This window comes from Sapajus apella, unplaced genomic scaffold, assembly GCF_009761245.1.
Source record: "Sapajus apella isolate SASKATOON/1434 unplaced genomic scaffold, GSC_monkey_1.0 scaffold23, whole genome shotgun sequence".
Lineage (NCBI taxonomy): Eukaryota > Metazoa > Chordata > Mammalia > Primates > Cebidae > Sapajus > Sapajus apella.
The window spans coordinates 18,217,536-18,236,799 of NW_022436963.1; the positions used below are offsets into that span (position 1 = coordinate 18,217,536).

The 19,264-nt window shown below is 37.6% G+C and overlaps 1 protein-coding gene across 2 annotated transcripts; it reads left to right on the top strand.

The window, feature by feature from the left end:
* The first annotated feature begins 1,398 nt into the window (after positions 1-1,398).
* KBTBD8 (kelch repeat and BTB domain containing 8) lies at positions 1,399-14,882 on the top strand. 2 transcript variants are annotated; one of them, XM_032290420.1, is made up of 4 exons: positions 1,399-1,509; positions 2,123-2,333; positions 6,502-7,616; positions 11,581-14,882. In XM_032290420.1, the coding sequence occupies exons 1-4, from the start codon at positions 1,494-1,496 to the stop codon at positions 12,042-12,044; spliced, it is 1,806 nt and encodes a 601-aa protein (XP_032146311.1). In that variant the 5' UTR covers positions 1,399-1,493; the 3' UTR covers positions 12,045-14,882. The 2 variants fall into 2 exon arrangements, with proteins under 2 accessions (XP_032146311.1, XP_032146312.1); XM_032290421.1 differs by lacking the exon at positions 2,123-2,333 and having other exon boundaries at positions 1,407-1,509.
* Positions 14,883-19,264: the final 4,382 nt, after the last annotated feature.

A 19,264-nucleotide genomic window follows, 5' to 3' on the forward strand; every position in this document is an offset into this window, starting at 1 on the left:
AATTAGAAGTGCATATGGAAATGCATAAACCCCTGTCATGAGGAAATACCACTTCTTGTTAATTTGCATGGGGTTATAGTATTTTGAGTTCTAAATTTCTCAACAGACCTAGGGGACAGAACTAAATTATTTTTCATAATTCTTTCTCTTTCTCAATAACAATTTAAATTCCAAGATTCTTTATCAAGAAGTTCAACTGTTTGATCTTTTCAGTGCTAGAAGATTTATGTACACGGGCTAACTATATGCCTACTAGACATTCTTGCCATTCACTGATATTTCCTTACATTTTAACAGTCTAGAAGTAGCTTTCCCAATGTTAGTTCATTTGCATCTTAATCTTTAAAATATTAAGCATCTATAATGTGCCAGGCACCCCATTAGATGTTAGAAACACAAGATGAGTAAATCAAAATTTTGATTTTATTTCCAAAGGGTTGCAGCCTATGAAGTCCATAGAATACGTATTACTATTACTTCACGTTACAGGTGAAGGATATAAGTGGTTAAGAGTTGAAAGGTCTTATGTCAGTTCTCACATATAGTAACGAAAGAGCCAGGGCTTCAGTAATCATCCCTGGCCCCGGGCTCAGGGCTCTCCAGCATTTTTTTCAAAGGAAATCCCAGAGTACTTAGTATTGCATCCCTTCATTTTCCAAGAGCAAAAAGGAAAGCATCTTGGATCCCTCTATAATGTTCACGTGCTGAACAGGTGTTTTCTGGGTGTGCTAGAAAAGCAAGGCACGAGCGGGTGTTAAATATCCTAAACAGCCGCTGTAACCAGACTAAGTTAATCTGTGGAAACCAGAGTACCGGGCCAAGGCGATGCTATTTCAATTGGGTGTCACAGGTGACTCATCAGAGACGCCTTGCTTTTGGGCCTTCCGATATTTTTCTTCAGGGTGGGGCGTCAGATTTCCTTTGCATTTTTGGACAACAGCCCTCCTGTCCATTTCCAAATTTTTCTGGTTTTACAGCTCTCACGCAGAGCTTGATTGCATACCGGAAGCCAGTCACTGGCAGGAAGTTTACGGAAGAAGAAAAAGGTAAAAAAAAATGAGCCGGGGGCCAGGAGAGAGGCCTAAAATGGGGACATTCGCACTTGAAGAGCTTTCCCTACCCCAGCCCCTCAGAATGACAGTTCTCCTCCGCCAGAAGACTACCTCTCCCGGCAGGCACTGCGCGCTCGACGGCCACAGGCTGGCCAGCTCCCTGCTCTCCACCTCCGCCAGCATCTGCCAATAGGAATTCCCGGGTTGGGCCTCCGCCCAAGTCTGACCACGCGGGAGCGGGGGCAATCAAACTACATTACCCGACCCGCATGTGCTCGCGTCGAGACCAATCAGCGCCAGGAATTTGTAGGCTAGGGGCGGAGCCAGATGCACAGCACGCCCCATTGGCTAGGGGAAGCTTAGAAGAGCCGGAACCCGGGAGCTAGAGAAGCGAAATGACATTTCCTCTTTAAATAGCTGAAGCCGGGGCCCCATCGAGAAATGGCCGCGTCGGCAGGTGGGTCGTGTGGTGGCCAGGGCGGCGTGGAGGGAGGTGAGGGGGAAGGTTGGCCGAGGCCGGCCATAGGCGGTGGATGAAGAGGTAGCGGTGTGGAGCCGGAGGGAAGGATGAGGAGGTAGAGAGGAATGAGGGGAGGGAGGATGAATGGTACGGGGGGCGGTGGGCGGTCCGGCGGGACCGGGATGGGGAGGCTGGGTACCCGCCGTCGCTGCGACCCGGGAGGCAGCTGGAGGCGGCTTGAGGGGGCACTGGCGGCCGCAGTCGGTTGAGCTTCCCTCGTGAGGCTCTGCCCTCGGCTCTCGGCGGAGTTCCCGCAGACGCCTCACATGGGCTGCGAGCGCGTTCCCTCGGCGAGCACGGGCGCCGGGCTCGCCGGGCTCCGCAGGAGCAGGCTGGCCTTTGAACTTGTTCCGCCGATGGCGCTCCGCCCTCTGTCTCCCAGATCCTAAACTCGCGGTCCCACGAGGTCGTGCGTATATCCACAGACATATATATGTATATATCTTTGTAGTGGGGAAAAAGCCAAGCAAGCAGACAAACAAAAAAAAAATCCCGCGACGCCGTAACTGGCTCGGTACTTCTTGTGGTTGTACGATTTTTCTCCTCCTAGATTTAAGTAAATCTTCCCCAACACCGAATGGGATTCCATCTTCAGACCCAGCCAGCGATGCCATGGACCCCTTCCATGCTTGCAGTATTCTTAAGCAACTCAAAACAATGTACGATGAAGGACAGTTGACAGACATTGTAGTGGAAGTGGATCACGGGAAAACATTTTCCTGTCATAGAAACGTTCTTGCTGCAATCAGCCCTTACTTCAGGTATGATGATGGTAGGAACTTGTGTCGGTATCTGCACCAAGCTCCCTTCCCCCCTTAGTATTGTCCACTTGATGTTTATACTGAGATGCGATAATGAAATGAAACCAATGGCTTTGTTTCTTGAGACTAGAAAACGGGTCCTTTCTTTTTAAGACCTTCTTTTGACTTGAGGGATTCTTCTAGCGTTGAATTTTAAGTTAGTGGATCTGTGTGTGTGTTTGAGGTAATCTAGACTTGTGCTGGTCAGTATGGCAGCCAGTAGCCATATGTGGCTGTTTAAACTTAAATTATACGTTAAATAAAATGAAACATGTAGTTCCCCAGGTCCCCAGGTACACTAAACACTTTTGTTTTTGTTTTTTTTTGAGACAGAGTCTCGCTCTGTCGCCAGGCTGGGTGCAGTGGCGCAATCCCGGCTCAATACTTCCGTTTTCCGGTTTCAAGCAATTCGAGTGTCTCAGCGTTCCGAGTTGCTGGAACTGTAGGCAGGCACCACCACACCCGGCTAATTCTTTGTGTTTTTAGTAGAGACGGGGTTTCACCGTGCTGGCCAGGATGATCGCAATCTCTTGACCTCCTGATTCGCCCGCCTGGGCCCCACAAAGCGCTGGGATTACAGGCGTGAGCCACCGCGCCCGGCCACTAAACCCCGTTTGGGTGCTTGGTGGTCACCCGCAGCTAGTGGCCGCCATATTGAACAGTACAGAGATACAGCATTTCCGTCACTGGCAATTATATTGGACAGTGCTGATCTAGAATTTTTTTCAACAAGTTATCCATAATGCATGTTTCTTTAGTACATGGGACTCTTTTATAAAAGTGTTTAAAACATAGTAGTGCGTTCCTTTAAAAACAAATTACCATTCAATAGATTGTTTTAATGCTTTGGGGGTCAAAGCAGTGGAATAAAAATGAGTGAAATATAGTTTCTATGTGCCTAAGGCCCCCAATTAACAATTTTCAATATTTCTAGAAGTAGGCTAAACTAAGTTTTTATTTTTACTTTTATTGTTTACTATAAAGCTTTTAAAAGTAAAATTTAAAAACTTGGGTCTGAAAAATAACTTCCTACTTTAAAATTAGTGGAAAAGGCAGTTTACTGTGTGTGTTTAACTTCTTTTGTGTTACATGCTCACTTTAAGCTTTTCAGTATTCACAAGTGGTGCATAAATAATAGTAAAGTGTTCGACCACACTCTGAATGTGATTTTTCCTTTTGAAAGTGCTTACCTATATAGGGCACATAACTGTATAATGATCCAACAGTAGTTTCTGGTTCCTCTTTCTCAGAATACTGGGTTAAATATAGTCACTTCAGTTTGATGCTTGTGATGTAACCATTTAGACTTGCCTAGGGTAGGTCATTGTACTACTAAGTATTAATCATTGCAATACTGGAAAAAAAAAAACAACATATGCAGAAGGTATGAAGTTTGGCCTCGTAATGGAAACTTCTGGTGAGATTCACTTACCCAGATTATCCATTAGATATGGTTAGGTCATTTGTATGTTTAAATATACGTTACAATTACTACTTATCAAGCTCTAGGCTAAGCTTACTTTACATGTATTGCCTTATATAATCTTTATAATCCTATTTCTGCACAGTTGTTCTTCCATTTTACTTATGAAGAAGCTGAGGCTCAGTGAGATTAAGTTTTAATAACCCGCCTAAATCATCTATCCAGCAAGTAAATGGCCGAGGCTACATTTGATTCCAGAGCCAGGCTTCTTAGTCACCATGTGACTCTTAAGGAACAAGAGTGGGTACAGTGGGTCCTTTTTAAAGTTTCCTGTAAAACATTTTTATTCTATATTACATTTGAATGGTTAAGAAAAACTGCAAAGTGAAAATGTCTATATCTTACTGAAATTTAATAATCCAGATTATATCATTTAAATGTCACCCTTATTAAGTATAATACTTAGTAAGCATACTTAATAAGGGTGACATTTTCACTTTGCAGTTTCATTTTTTATTTTTGAAGACCTAGCAAAAAATCTTACTTTAAAAGAAGTATGCTAGGATAGATTCCTAATTTTCTTGATTCCTTAAAATCTTAAAGTCTTTAATTTTATTAAGCTAATTTTATAAAGGAGTAAAATATACTTGAGAAATTTTCTGAGGATATGATACATGTACATTAAAATAGAGATATTTGGTTAGAAAACTTAAGGATTAGAATTTGATCTCTTGCTAGAGGTTTTTGTACTGAAGTTTCTTGGTACCAGCGTTAACTTTCTGTGTGGGATGTAGAAAGTCATACTTAATAGTTTCTAAGTCTTGCATTACTAGTGGAAGAATTAGAATAGCTGGAAATCTGGAATGGCTGTTTCATGATACCAGTAACTCATCAGAATTGAAATTTGTATGATTATTAGAAATTTTTTGCTACTCTGGATTTTGTGTGAGGAAGTGCCCTGGCTTCATTTATGTTGCGTTTACATGAAGAACTTATTAGAACAGAGGAAAACTCATCAAGTGTCAGACCACTCCTGTGTGTAAGATGAGCCTATTCAAGTCCACAGTAGCTCCCCTGATAAAGGGATATGTGGTAATGTTCTCCTTTGGGAGTTAATCTCTCCGTAACACAGGGATGTATTTTTCTTTTTATTGGTAGCTGTATGGTTGAGTCTTTCAGCACCTGATTGAAAACCAGCGAATACAAACGAACATCTAGTTTTTAGTCACGTAAAAAGCCTGTGTGATATTAAATTAAAATTTACACTGTAGAAGTAAAAATAGAACTCGAAGATGATTAACCTGTGCAGTGAGTTGAGTCCTTGTACCTCCAGTGTTTCTCATACTGCATTTTAAAATTAATTCCATGAGTTTGAGAGATATTTTTAAAGTAACTGGAAATCTTTGCAATTTATTTTTCATAACATCACAAAAACTAAATAAGATGAGTCTGGATCATATAGAATGAAAATTTAAAGGAGGGAAAAGAAAGGCAAATCATGTTTGTAAGTGACTAATACTTAAAGAACCAGGCTGCTTAATCTTTCTATCAAGAAAGTCCCATAAATGCAACAATATTTTAATAGTAAAAAAAAAAAAAACTTGGTCTTAAAGGCAAAAGTTTGGGGTTTTAAAAACCATTATCTTCAAAGAATCATTTAACTATTAAACTCTGTTTAAAAGAGACATTATATATTGGCTCTACTATAATCTTTATTTCTGTCTAGATTTAAGTAGGTAAAATATGATAACTTTAACTGAGAAATGAAGCATTTCTTTTTAAGCAAATGTTTTCAAAATTCCCAAAGGTAAGTGAAGTGATCATTATATTACTTATAATGGTTAAGGAAGCATTCAAAAGATAAAAGTTTTAAAAAGGAGTAGGAAGAGAATATATACTTTTAAAGAACTTCTTGCTTTTTCTAAGATGAACATTTTAAAGATCTATTTTGGATACAGTTTGCTTTGTAATTTTCACCGGGACATGGAAAGTTTTATTAAGTTGGTTTTTTTTGTATGCTAATTTTTTTTTTTTTGAGATGGAGTCTCTCTCTGTTGTCCAGGCTGGAGTGCAGTGGCCTGACCTCAGTTCACTGCAACTTCCGCCTTCCAGGTTTAAGTGATTCTCCTTCCTGAGCCTCCTGAGTAGCTGGGATTACAGGAGTGCATCACCACGCCCGGCTAATTTTTTATTTTAGTAGAAATGGGGTTTCACCATATTGGTCGGGCTGATCTTGAACTCCTGACCTCATGCGATCCCCCCACCTCGGCCTCCCAAAGTGCTGGGATTGAGCCCAGGCGTGAGCCACTGCACCCCATTGGTATTCTTAAAGTTTCTGACTGGCCCAATTTAAGATCTCATGTCCGTAAGGCAACTTGACCAGAAGCTTAGATAGGGGCTCCTAGAAAAATAAAGTGACCTGGAATATGTGTGTCACCTTTTGATTTGCTTTTCCTTAGGTCTGCTTTCCTTTTTTTCATGGATGGCACAAAGCAGGCTAGCCTTGAGAATACGGATTTTGAGGTTAGCCAGGCTAAATCCTGATACATTATCAATTTTTACTCCTATTCAGAATATCAGGGACTATTTTAGGAAATATTCTGTTTTAAAAAGTTATCTTTGTGATAACTTTGTACTTTTAAAATCTTGCAGCAATAATTTTGATTTATAGCACACGTGTAATATTAACCAATCTTTCCTTCTTAGATCCATGTTCACTAGCGGCCTTACAGAAAGTACTCAAAAAGAAGTTCGAATAGTTGGTGTTGAAGCTGAATCGATGGATTTAGTGTTGAACTATGCCTACACTTCCAAAGTTATTCTCACAGAGGCCAATGTTCAAGCCTTGTTCACTGCAGCTAGCATCTTCCAGATTCCTTCCATCCAAGACCAGTGTGCTAAGTATATGATCAGTCATTTAGACCCACAAAATTCTATTGGGGTCTTTATCTTTGCTGATCATTATGGTCATCAGGAACTTGTAGATCGATCAAAAGAATACATTCGTAAGAAGTTTCTGTGTGTCACCAAAGAACAAGAGTTTCTCCAGTTGACAAAAGACCAACTGATAAGTATACTAGACAGTGATGATTTAAATGTAGACCGAGAAGAACATGTTTACGAAAGCATTATAAGGTGGTTTGGACATGAACAGAATGAAAGAGAAGTGCACCTCCCAGAAATTTTTGCTAAATGCATACGTTTTCCTCTGATGGAAGATACCTTTATAGAGAAAATTCCACCTCGGTTTGCACAGGCTATAGCCAAAAGCTGTGTGGAAAAGGGACCATCCAACACCAATGGCTGTACACAGAGGCTTGGAATGACTGCTTCTGAAATGATCATATGTTTTGATGCTGCCCACAAACACTCAGGAAAGAAGCAAACAGTGCCTTGTCTAGATATAGTCACAGGAAGGGTGTTTAAACTATGCAAACCACCAAATGACCTGAGAGAAGTTGGGATTCTTGTATCACCAGATAATGACATTTACATTGCAGGAGGCTACAGGCCAAGCAGCAGTGAGGTCTCCATTGACCATAAGGCAGAAAATGATTTCTGGATGTATGATCATTCCACCAATAGATGGCTATCCAAACCATCCTTGCTTCGAGCCAGAATAGGCTGCAAACTCGTCTATTGCTGTGGTAAAATGTATGCAATTGGAGGTCGTGTTTATGAAGGTGATGGGAGAAACTCACTAAAATCTGTGGAGTGCTATGACAGTAGAGAGAATTGCTGGACGACTGTTTGCGCAATGCCAGTTGCAATGGAATTTCATAATGCTGTGGAGTACAAAGAGAAGATCTATGTTTTACAGGGTAGGTGCCTAAGTGATTTAGTTCATGGAAGGGTAACACATCAAGCGGTGGCTTACTTAATTATACAGAAACAGTTGTGTTAGTTCCTGTTAATTAAGGAATACCACCGGCTTCCTTATCAAACTGTTGGAGTAGTCTGTTTTGTAAAGAGCTATAAAGAAAATAAAATTTTGAATTAAGAAAAAAGGCAGGTATTGTTAAATTACTAAAATAATTTTATACTTTTTAATGATTTTGTTTTGATATCATGTAGAATAACTATTTTTTAAAACATTATAAATAATAATTCGGCATTTTGGGATAACTATTTCAGAGTAGTTTATAGGACTTGAAATAAATAGCAAGGTTGTTACATGGCTGCTTTTGCTCTTTAGTAAAATCAAGAGATCTTGTAGCAACTGCCATTCTATGGAACTTACTAGAGTAGTTTAAAAGAGAAAAATGAACAAAGAATTATCTGAGTTATAGTGTTTAGTTACCAAAGAGTTTTATGTAAGCCTTATTATTGCAAAAGTTATGAAACTTAATTACAAAGAGTTTGGAAGTATAGTCTCCAATTTTCAACTTTACTGCTATTTATGTTGCCTTTCATCATATATTGTTTTCAGTTTTTTCCACTGGAATACTTTGAGATGTCACTTTTCTTTGTTTGCCATTTTAAGTGGGACTATCTAATATATATAGTGTTTTTTAAAAAAATCTATTAAGGACTACCACTTTGACAAAAATACAGTATAGGTGGAGTGGGTCAGAGTAAATAAGACATTTGTTTCAAGGCTCTGATTTGTGATAACTATTATTTTCCTTTTATTTGGTTTCTTATGCGTTTTAGTTGCTTGAATGTTAAATGCAGTGTAGATAATAGCAACATCCTTATTCCTCGTATATGTCTCTTAATTGATGTTTTTCTCACACTACTACTTAAACAAGGAAAAGGAGCAGCTTCTATGAAGATATACAGTCATGTGCCATGTAATGTTTTGGTCAACTATGGATGACCAAATACAAACACATACAATGGTGGTCTTATAAGATTATGGTAGCATATTTTTACTGTACTTGTTCCATGTTTAGATATATTTAGATACAAAAATTCCTACTGTGTTACAATTGCCTAGAGTGCTCAGTACAGTCACATGCTGTACAGTTTTGTAGACTAGGAGCAATAGGCTATCCTATCTAGCCTAGATGTGTAGTAAGCTATCCCATTTAGGTTTGTGTAAGTACGCTCTACGATGTTTGCACAAGGACAAATATCACTTAATGATGCATTTCTTTCTTTCTTTTTTTTTTTTTTGGAGACGGAGTTTCACTCTTATTGCTCAGGCTGGAGTGCAATGGCACAATCTCGGCTCATCGTAACCTCCGCCTCACTGGTTCAAGCGATTCTCCTGCCTCAGCCCCCCGAGTAGCTAGGATTACAGGCATGCGCCACCACGTCTGGCTAATTTTGTATGTTTTAGTAGAGACCGGGTTTCTCCATCTTGGTCAGGCTGGTCTCAAACTCTCAACCTCAGGTGATCTGCTTGCCATAGCCTCCCAAAGTGCTGGGATTATAGGCTTGAGCCACCATGCCCAGCTTAACGATGCATTTCTTAGAATGTGTCCCTGTAATTGATGCATGATTGCCCTTATCCCATTGTTTTCTTTCTCCCTCATCTTTTCCCATCCCCTTCCCTTCTTTTCTCTTTTCTTTTTCCTCTCCTCCCCTCCCTTTCTTTTCTTTCTCTTTTTTTTTTTTGAGACAGGGTCTTACTCTGTCACCCAGGCAGGAGTGCAGTGGCACAATCTCAGCTGACTGCAACCTTTGCCTCCTGGGTTCAAGTGATTCTCCTGCCTCAGTCTCAGGCACCCACCACCATGCCTGGCTAGTTTTTGTATTTTTGGTAGAGATGGGGTTTCACTTTGTTGGCGAGGCTGGTCTTGAACTCCTGACCTCCAGTGATCTGCCCAGCTTGGTCTCCCACCATTGTTTTCTTTAAAAAATTATGTTCTTTGCTCTAATCCTGTATTTAACTTAAAATTTCCTAGTAACGTCTGAGCCCATTTGTTTAAGTTCAGTATCAAGTTAATTCTTCAGAAGGAGTTGTACTCTCTGGTTCCTTATTTTAGTTAAATAGAAGCACAGGACATGATTTGGGTTTGCTGTCTTGTGGAAAAATGGAATATAAGAATGTATGTGTAATGCATCCAGTATAGTTGGATAGATTATGTCATCCAGTGTGAAGAAACTGTGTATGTGTGTATTTTGGTCTTACTGGCTGTTAGTTGATAGAGGTAGAATTAATTATAAGATTCCTATTTGGAATATGAAGGTTGTATATTAATGTAAATACTAAAGCAAACTAGCAATGAATTAATAAATTTCAGGGCTGGAATTACTAACATCATTTAATTTGAGATTATATTTTATTTAAGAGGACTCTGAGGCTCTAAGGATTTCTTAATTGCATATCATTAGCTTTAACTTACTAAAGAGGACTTTAGATTTTAAAACTCAACTTCTTCGGTTGTTGTCTTTACTTTCTTATCTATAGGAAATTTATAGAGAAATAGCACACATTACAAAGTTTAAATTTCCTACCTTCTTTATCAAGAATCCTGTTACAAGTTAGACAATAAGGGCAGATGACTCGAGAGCAAATCTGGAAGCTTAACAAGCTATTTTAAGTCAGTTGAAGGTACAACATCACTGTTACGAAGTAGGTAGTTGAATTTGTAGATAAGAGTAACCCTAGTTCAAAACAGTTTTCAAGGGGAGACTCAATTTAGAATCTGGTATTTCTAAACTAAACAAAGTCTCTTTACATAAATAAAACTGACACACATAGTCAGAACTTACGTTGTACTATCTGTGGCTATTGAAGTATCATTTAATTTGTTCATAAAGGGTTCAGATTTTTATTACAAAGATTTTATAATTAACAAAACTCTTATAAATCTTCACTAACTTTAATTCTTTCAGACATTTTCATATGGGCAGTCTGACTCAGCTACCCTTTTATTGTCAAATCAAAATAGAAACTTGACTCAAAGTCAACGTCATAAACCATGTATGTGTTTTCTATCATATTAAAGTTATGTTTTCTCCTGTTGAACATTTCTCTTTGCATTCTAGCGACATTTGGGTAAGCACATCAGTGACCCATGAGCATAAATCTGCACAATCCCATCTGCTGTCTTCTAATGAAATAGCACACAGATTTATCATGCCATATTTATGATGATATTATATATATGCATTTTGGTCTGTCTTACTGGCTGAACATTAGTAATAATGCTTTTTTAGAGCTAGAGTAAAATGAATTTTCTATAAACACACAAATTGGATGAAGCAAACAGAAGCAAGTTTTTTTTCTTTCTTTCTTTTTTTTGAGATGGAGTCTCACGTTGTCACCCAGGCTGGAGTGCAGTGGTTCAGTAGTGACTCACTGCAACCCTTACCTCCTGGGTTCAAGAGATTCTCCTGCCTTAGCCTCCTGAGTAGCTGGGATTACAGGTACCCACCTCCACACTTGGCTAATTTTTGTATTTTTTAAAATGGAGTCAGGGTTTCACCATGTTGGCCAGGCTGGTCTTGAACTCCTGACCTCGGAGTGATCCACCCATCTCAGCCTCCCAAGTACTGGGATTACAGATGTGAACCACTGTGTCTGGCCAGAATTAATCTCTTAACAACTCTGCTATCAAGCCCAAGTAACTCCGTGTACTTTCCCAATACAAATATTCCAATTCAGGTTGATTATAATATTATCTGTTATATTGTGTCATGGAATGACAAAGTTTTAAGGTATTTTGTAACCTTTATGAATGTATCTCTGGAGATTATTATAAAAGAAATGTTTTAGAAAGTGAAATATTTAGAAAATTATGCCCTTTAATCTTTAGAGGTTATAATTACAACATATAACCAAAAACCAAATATAAAAATGTACATATTCCTGTTTTCTTTTTCTTTTTTTAGGGGAATTTTTCCTCTTCTATGAGCCTCAAAAAGACTACTGGGGTTTCTTAACCCCCATGACTGTGCCTAGAATCCAGGGCTTAGCAGCTGTATACAAGGACTCGATCTACTACATAGCTGGAACCTGTGGAAATCATCAACGTATGTTTACTGTAGAAGCCTATGATATTGAGCTAAATAAATGGACTCGTAAAAAAGACTTTCCATGTGATCAGTCTATAAATCCATATCTTAAACTGGTACTTTTCCAGAACAAACTCCATTTATTTGTTCGAGCTACTCAAGTGACTGTTGAAGAACATGTCTTCAGAACCAGCAGAAAAAATTCCCTTTACCAATATGATGACATTGCTGACCAGTGGATGAAAGTGTATGAGACACCAGATCGGCTCTGGGACCTTGGCCGGCATTTTGAATGTGCTGTTGCTAAACTGTATCCTCAGTGTCTTCAGAAAGTACTCTAAATGAGTAGCAGGCCTTAGTGCATCACTGGCATCTTATCCTTAGGAAACTTAACTTTGATACAAGAGTGCTGTCAGTATATCAGAAAGCTGTGAGAGTTTTATACATGGAAAATGGGTACTCTTAAAGATTGCAGGGTAGGGAGGGATTTTCCTTCATCCTTGTGACATTTTCATTTCAGTAAGGAAAAGATAACAAAGTGCAATTATCAGCATTTTTTTTTCCCCTGTCATAAAAGTAATCATTTCATTTAGAATTTTGTGATAAATAGTCACTGAGATACCAGATGAATCAGGACAACTATGCACTCTTATAAGAGCATTTAGGGTATTACTGGGTAAAGGCATCTAAACTCATTTGATGTGACTTTTGATTTTAAATACGGGTAACAATCTGAGGCAATATCACTAGGATTTTACTTTAGCTGTGACCTCTCTAACACAGAGAAGCACTAACTTAGATCCTCATTCTTAATATTTATATATATTTTTGTGTATTGTTTTCAAGTGTACTGAGATTTAAATGTGTTTATTAGAGTAGATTGAAGGAAAAACAAATTAGTCTGAGAAAGAGCTTTTAGTCTGATTGCTTCCATTTCCCATGTAACTTTAAGTTAAGCTAAAGTTTTAAAGTGGCAGTTTTCTGTCGATAACTTTTTCAAGTGCTAACACTGTCTCATTTATGAAAATCTGGAAAAGTGCTTATATTCACAGGTGGCTGGTGCTAGTCTAACTTAATTCATATGTATAACTAGATAGATTTAAATGGTCTGAGCCTATGCCTGTCTTTCAAATTGGTGTGGATTTCATGGCCATCATGCTTTACCTGTTGAACTCTTGTGATTTCACAAGATTTTCTACTTATGTGATAGGAAGATATGGCCAGTTATTGACCTAACTGGATTCAATCTTAGAATAGTAGGAACATTATACCCAGTTTGCACTAACATGGGCCATTTGTTGCCCAACCTTCTCTTCCATCTACCTGTCCATTCATTATTAGTATAAGGAAAGGTAACTTATTTCTCTTCTGCACAGAACATAATGTGAAGTTTTATACCTACTTTTAAAATTCTGCTTTCCAGAAACATAAAATTCCTGCAGTGGTCGAGTTTAATGTCTTTTAAGTTTTATATTACAATTAAAACCTCATTTTTTTTTTTTTCCATTTTTGCACTTAACAGTGATGAATACTTTTACATTGGAATCCTTCTAGCTGAAGGTGATTGAAAACAAAAAGAGTGAGTGAACAGAACCATAGCTTTCTAGGTACTAAAGCATTTTTTGTATTTAACTGATGAATTTCTAACAATCAGGAATATTAACATGAAGGACAGACCAACTTATTTGTATACCTAAGGCAGGTATTTGGATCAGTAACATGTTTTACTAAGCCTAGCATAATTCATAAAGGGTATAAGCATAGGACAGGTTCTGCCCTTCATCACAATATTTTCATTCACTTAAAGAAAGCAAACTGGCATGGTTTGTATTTAAAAAATCTTGCACAAATTGTAATGTGATACTGTGAAACAAATTGAAAACATTGCCTCTTTGCATCACATACCTCGTTTTTCAGAAACTTTCCAAACTGCTTTACATAGACCTCTACAAGTAGGGAATGTTTTCTGAAGCAGAAGTTAAAATGGACAGCATTTCTAGAATTAACATTGTAAAGTGTAGTCTTAGCTAGATATGTGGTTTCTTCTTATTGGCCTTGATAGTTTGTGTGTAATCTCTGTATAAACTTTGTCAAACAATGTTTTTACCTCCCCAGTTTTATCTTCTGCTGTTTGTGATTTTTGCTTTTATCATTATGCTGTTTTGGAGTTATTACTGTGCATTTTGAAAATCATTCTTTACAGTTTTGCATTGCTGAGGAAAGAGAAAAAAACGACATTTTTTTTTTTTACAAGAGATGTTCATGTAATTTATTTCTGAAAGCTTTGTTGAATAAGACTTCCTGCCGCTTTTTGACAATCTTCTGTATTTAGAAAAATGCATTACTTGAAAACATGACATAGAACCTTGAGTTAGCAATTTACATGTGCTATATGTTATATAAGAGAATGACATGCTGTGGCTAATTCAACAGTAGATTTATTCTCTTGGTCTGCACAACAGTTGATCTCTTCGCTGTAACAATTTACATTGATGGTATGATCTAAGTTTAGTGTGTCAAAAGCAAGGCTTAGGATTTGTTATGGGAGTAAAATATATATTGAATTTTGTATGAAGAACTATTTGTTTAAATTATGTAGCTGGGATATTTTGCCACTTTTAAAATGGATTCAGAAGAGGTCCTAGAAAACTAAGATTAGTGACATGTGTGGCTTTATGTTTAGATATTTAAGGTGCATTTTCATAGTGTGACAAGACTGTAAGTAAAAGGCACAATGGGTACTACAGAATTCAAATGTAGGTCTAACATATGCCAGTTCCACTTTAACTGTTTTTGCTTTTGAAGAATGTATGTAGCACTTTTCTATATATTTTTTACACATTGAAAACTGGACTTGGTATAACTATGTTATAGGAAAGTAGAAATTGTAGTCTTTATTTTTCATATTTGTGAGCTGTTCTACAAAGTTGATGCTTAAGCCTCAAGCTGATTTCATTGGTCATGAGAACAAATGGAATGTGATCATCAAGGAATCAGATTCCCTATGTAAAGCAGTTTAAAATGGAATTCAATGTTCAGTGCTCAGGTATGTAGTAAGTACTGTAGTCCTGTGGGGGCAAATGTGTAGATATTTTTAAACATTTTGCCATACTTGCACAATTTTTTGCATTTTTACCTGATGTCATTGTTTCTTATAATAAAACTTTTCTGATTGAAAACTTCCAGTGTTGTAAAGTTATATCTGACTAGTAAGTGTTAAAGAACTAAAATCTGGTAACAAATCATGAAATACCTCATGTCATGATAGAATGGAATGAGATTTTAATCTATTGTATACCTGGCCTCTGGTAAAAAATGAATTAGTTAATATATATAAAGCTTTTTACATTCTAAAGCAAGCTCACTTATATGGGTAATTTCTTTGTACTGTTCTGGCTTAAAATCTTACTGTGTTTGATTCCTTTTGTGTTAGTCCATTTTGCGTTGCTATAAAGGAATACCTGAGACTGAGTGACTTAGAAAAGAGGCTTATTTGGCTCACATTTCTGCAGGCTGTACAGCATGACACTGGCATTGGTTTGGTTTCTGGTGAGGCCTCGGGAAGCTTTAACTCAAGCGGGAGTGGGAAAGAGAGGGAGCCAGAGAGAGTGGGGGGAGGTCCTTGTCTTTTTAACAACCAGATCTCACATGAACTCATTACCATGGGGAGGGTACCAAGCCACCCTATGATCAAAATACCTTCCACTGGGCTCCACCTCCAACATTGGGGATCACATTTCAACATGAAATTTGGAGGAGACAAATACCTAAACTATATTATCTGTTACACATTTCATGTTTAATTCATCAGAAAGTCCCATTGCTTCTTCCTTCATAATATACTCAGACACAGACTACATACCATTTACACCACTGTCATCCTATTCTAAGCCAGCCTGTCTTGTCTGTCCTAACGCAGTTTCCACTGACTGGACATCCTTCTATCACCCTTGACCCCTCATAATCTTTTCTCCACACAGTAGTCAGAGTGATCCTCTTAAAACACAAGTAACCATGTTTTTCTTCGCTCAGATCCTTTCAATGGCTTCCCATCTCCCTTCATATGAGAGCCAAATTCCATACTTTCATGATCCACGCCTCCCATCCTCATTGCCATTTGCTTGGCTTGCTCTACGTTAGCCACACGGACCTTGCTGTTCCTCAGACATGCTGAGTACCTCCACAGCAGCGTTGCCCTTGCGGCGTCTTTTGCCAGATACATCTTGACAACTCACTCACTTTCTTTTTTATTAAGACATCACCTGGCTGTTGCTTGAACCCAGGAGGTGGAGGTTGCCGTGAGCCGAGATCACGCCACTGCACTCCAGCCTGGGTGACAGAGCGAGACTCTGTCTCAAATAAAAAACAAAAAACAACTCTCCCCGACCAAAAAAAAAAAAAAACAACAACAAAAAAAACACATCATCTTACTGGAGAGCCACCTTCTCTGATCATATTTTGTAAAATAAGATCATCCAACCCCACATCATACCTCCTGCTTTATTTTTCTGCTTTATTTTCCATATGTGTCTTCCCCTATTGAAATGCACACTCCATAAAGGCAACCAGGAATTTATTTTAATTCACTGCCTCACTTTAGACTGATACCTAGCATATAGTAGGCATTCAATAAATGTTTGTAGGAAGAAATGAATTTTCAGTTAAGTCGTGGAGCGTAAAGGATTATCAATTTTAACCTGCCTAAAGATGGTCAATTTTATTGGTCTTTTTTTTTAAAAAAAAAACAAAAAAAAAACAAAAAACAGGTTTAGTTCTAATGAATTTTCTCTGTTGTTTTGTATTTTCAGTTTCATTGATTTCTGCTCTAATTTTTATAGTTTTTTTTTTCTGGTTGCTTTATTAATAACTCATCTTTCTCTTTCTTTTCTTTTTCTTTTTTTTTTTGAGACAGGGTCTTACTCTGTTGCCCAGGCTGGAGGGCAGTGGTGCGATCTTGGCTTACTACAGTCACCTCCAGGGCTCAACAGATCTTCCTACCTCAGCCTCCTGAGTAGCTGGGACTACAGGCACATGCCACTATGACCAGCTAATTTTTTTTTTTTTTTTCTGTAGAGACGGACTCTCGCCATGTTGCCCAAAGTGGTCTCAAACTCCTGGGCTCAAGTGTTCTGCCTGCCTCAGTTTTCTGAAGTGCTCAGATTACAGGCACGAGCCATCATGACTGGCCTTCTTTTCCTCATATATGCGGTTAATGCTATAAATTTTCCTCTAAGTATTGCTTTTGTAGCATCCCACAAACTTTATGTAGTATTTTTATTATCTTAGTACAAAATATTTTTATCATGTCTTCTTAAGGAATTTACCCTTTCATAATTATGTAATGCTTCTCTTTTTCCCTGATAATCTTCTTTTTTCTGAAGTCTTCTCTGTTTGAAATTACTATAGCCACTCAAACTTTCTTTTAATTAGAGTTTGCTTCATCTATCTTTCCCTATCCCTTCTCTTTTAACTGATCTAAATCTTTATGCTTAAAAGGGGTTTCTGGCAGACAACATACAGTTGGGGCTTACTTTAATATCCACTGTGAGAATGCTGGTATGTTTACACCAGCATTGCATTTAAAGCGAGTACTGATATAATTGGATTAATATCTACTGATATAGTTGGATTAATATCTACTATATTTGTTATTGTTTTCTATTTGTTGCCCTTCTTTGTTTCTATTTTTGCCTATTTTCCTTCTCTGGTTTTGACTGAGCATTTCATAGGATTCTACTTTTTCTCCTCTTAGCATTTCAATTATATTTTAAAATTTTTTTTCGGTAGTTGTATTAGATTTACAAAATACATTTCAAAACTAATCTGAGTCTACCTTTAAATAACATTATACTGCTTCGTGTGTAGTGTAGGTAACTTACAACAAAGTTCTCAATTCTTCTCTCTGATCCCTTATGACATTGCTGTCACTGATTTTAGTTATCCATATGCTATAACCATGCAATACATTATTATTAAAGTTATACTTTTAGATCAATTGGTATTTAAAAAATAAAATATTTTAGTTCATCTTCACTTATTCCTCCAGTATTCATTTTTTTAGGTACATCTAAGTTTCTGTTCTGTTTCAATTTCCTTCTGCCCAAAGAGCTTTTTTTTATTGGACATTGCTTGCAAGGCAGGTCTGCAGGTCATGAATTCCTTCAGACTTTTGTTTGTTTGAGAAAGTATTTCTCATGTTTCAAGGATAATTTTGCTTGATCTGGAATGCTAGGTTAGTGGGTGTTTTGCTTCAGCTTTGTAAAGTGAGTAGCCTTCTAATTAAATATCCGTCGTTTAGTGGGTCTGTGTCATGGGGCTGTGATCTTGACAGGTGTTTTTCTAGTTGTACAGGTTTTTCTTTTCCCCTCTGCATCCTCTTTCTGGCTGCACCATTCCCGGTTTTATTTCCTTGAAGCTCTGACCCATGTTGATCTAATCCTTTTCCCTTTAGGTGAGAAGAGAAGGTTAAAGAGGTTTGGGTGGGAGGAATGCTCTTCCCCCAGCTTTTATCAAGCTCTGTCAAAATGTTTTTCCACGGAGAGCATGGTTTTTAAATGGAAAAGGGTCTGGGTGTATTTTATCATCATTACTCTTCCCTGTCCTCTAGTCAGAGCCACTAAGGGGTCTTTCTCAGATCTTTGCCATGAGAACCTGGTGGAGTGCTGGTTGGTAAAATCCAGAGAAGTGTAGGGGCCCCATAAGAATGAAGCTCCCAGGAGTTTCCCATTTTCATGGGAGTCCATGTTCAGCCTCAGCGATTCATCAAAAATGACCATTTAAGTGTCCTTACAGTTTATGGCTCTAGTTACTTCTGGTCAAGGTTAGCAGATCTGGACTGTGACTCTGAATTCACCTTTACTCCAAGGTAACATTTGACCTGAAGCCTCATTTCTCTGACGGATCTAATACAAGTCACTGATTTTCAGTTTGAATACCTTTTTCTTCCAAGGTGACAACATGCAGGATCTTTACATGTGCAGTGGTAAATCTGGAATCCCCTATAACAAGCTTTTAATACATATTTTTGATTGAATGATTCTTTAGTTATACATAAATATATTATGCCATCTTTTGTATGTATAATGTATTTCACAATAAGCAACAATCCCATATGATCTGCATATGTACCCCAGAAACTAAAGTACAATAAAAAATAAAAAAGAAATAAAAATAAATATATATTTTATTTTAGCTTATTAGCTAAACCGTTAGTCTCACTTTTAAAAACCTATAAACTTAATCGTATTTAGGTATTTTTTTTTTATAATTTATGTGGCCATGGGATTATTCAACACGTAGTTCAGTGAATGTTGACTCTTGAGTACTTAATAATCCAGATTTCTTGGACCAAATTAAAATGATATAAGTTAATAAAATCATCAATAATTTTGAGATTTTTCCCCCAAGCTTCTAAAACTAAATTGAAAATTACAATATAATAATTTTAAATTATCCTTATCATGTATATACAGAACATTTTCTATTGGTTTAGAAAGAAATAAGATTTAATACATCCTTTTGCCCTTTCTTTCCTCTTCCATAAGTATATACACAATTGTAT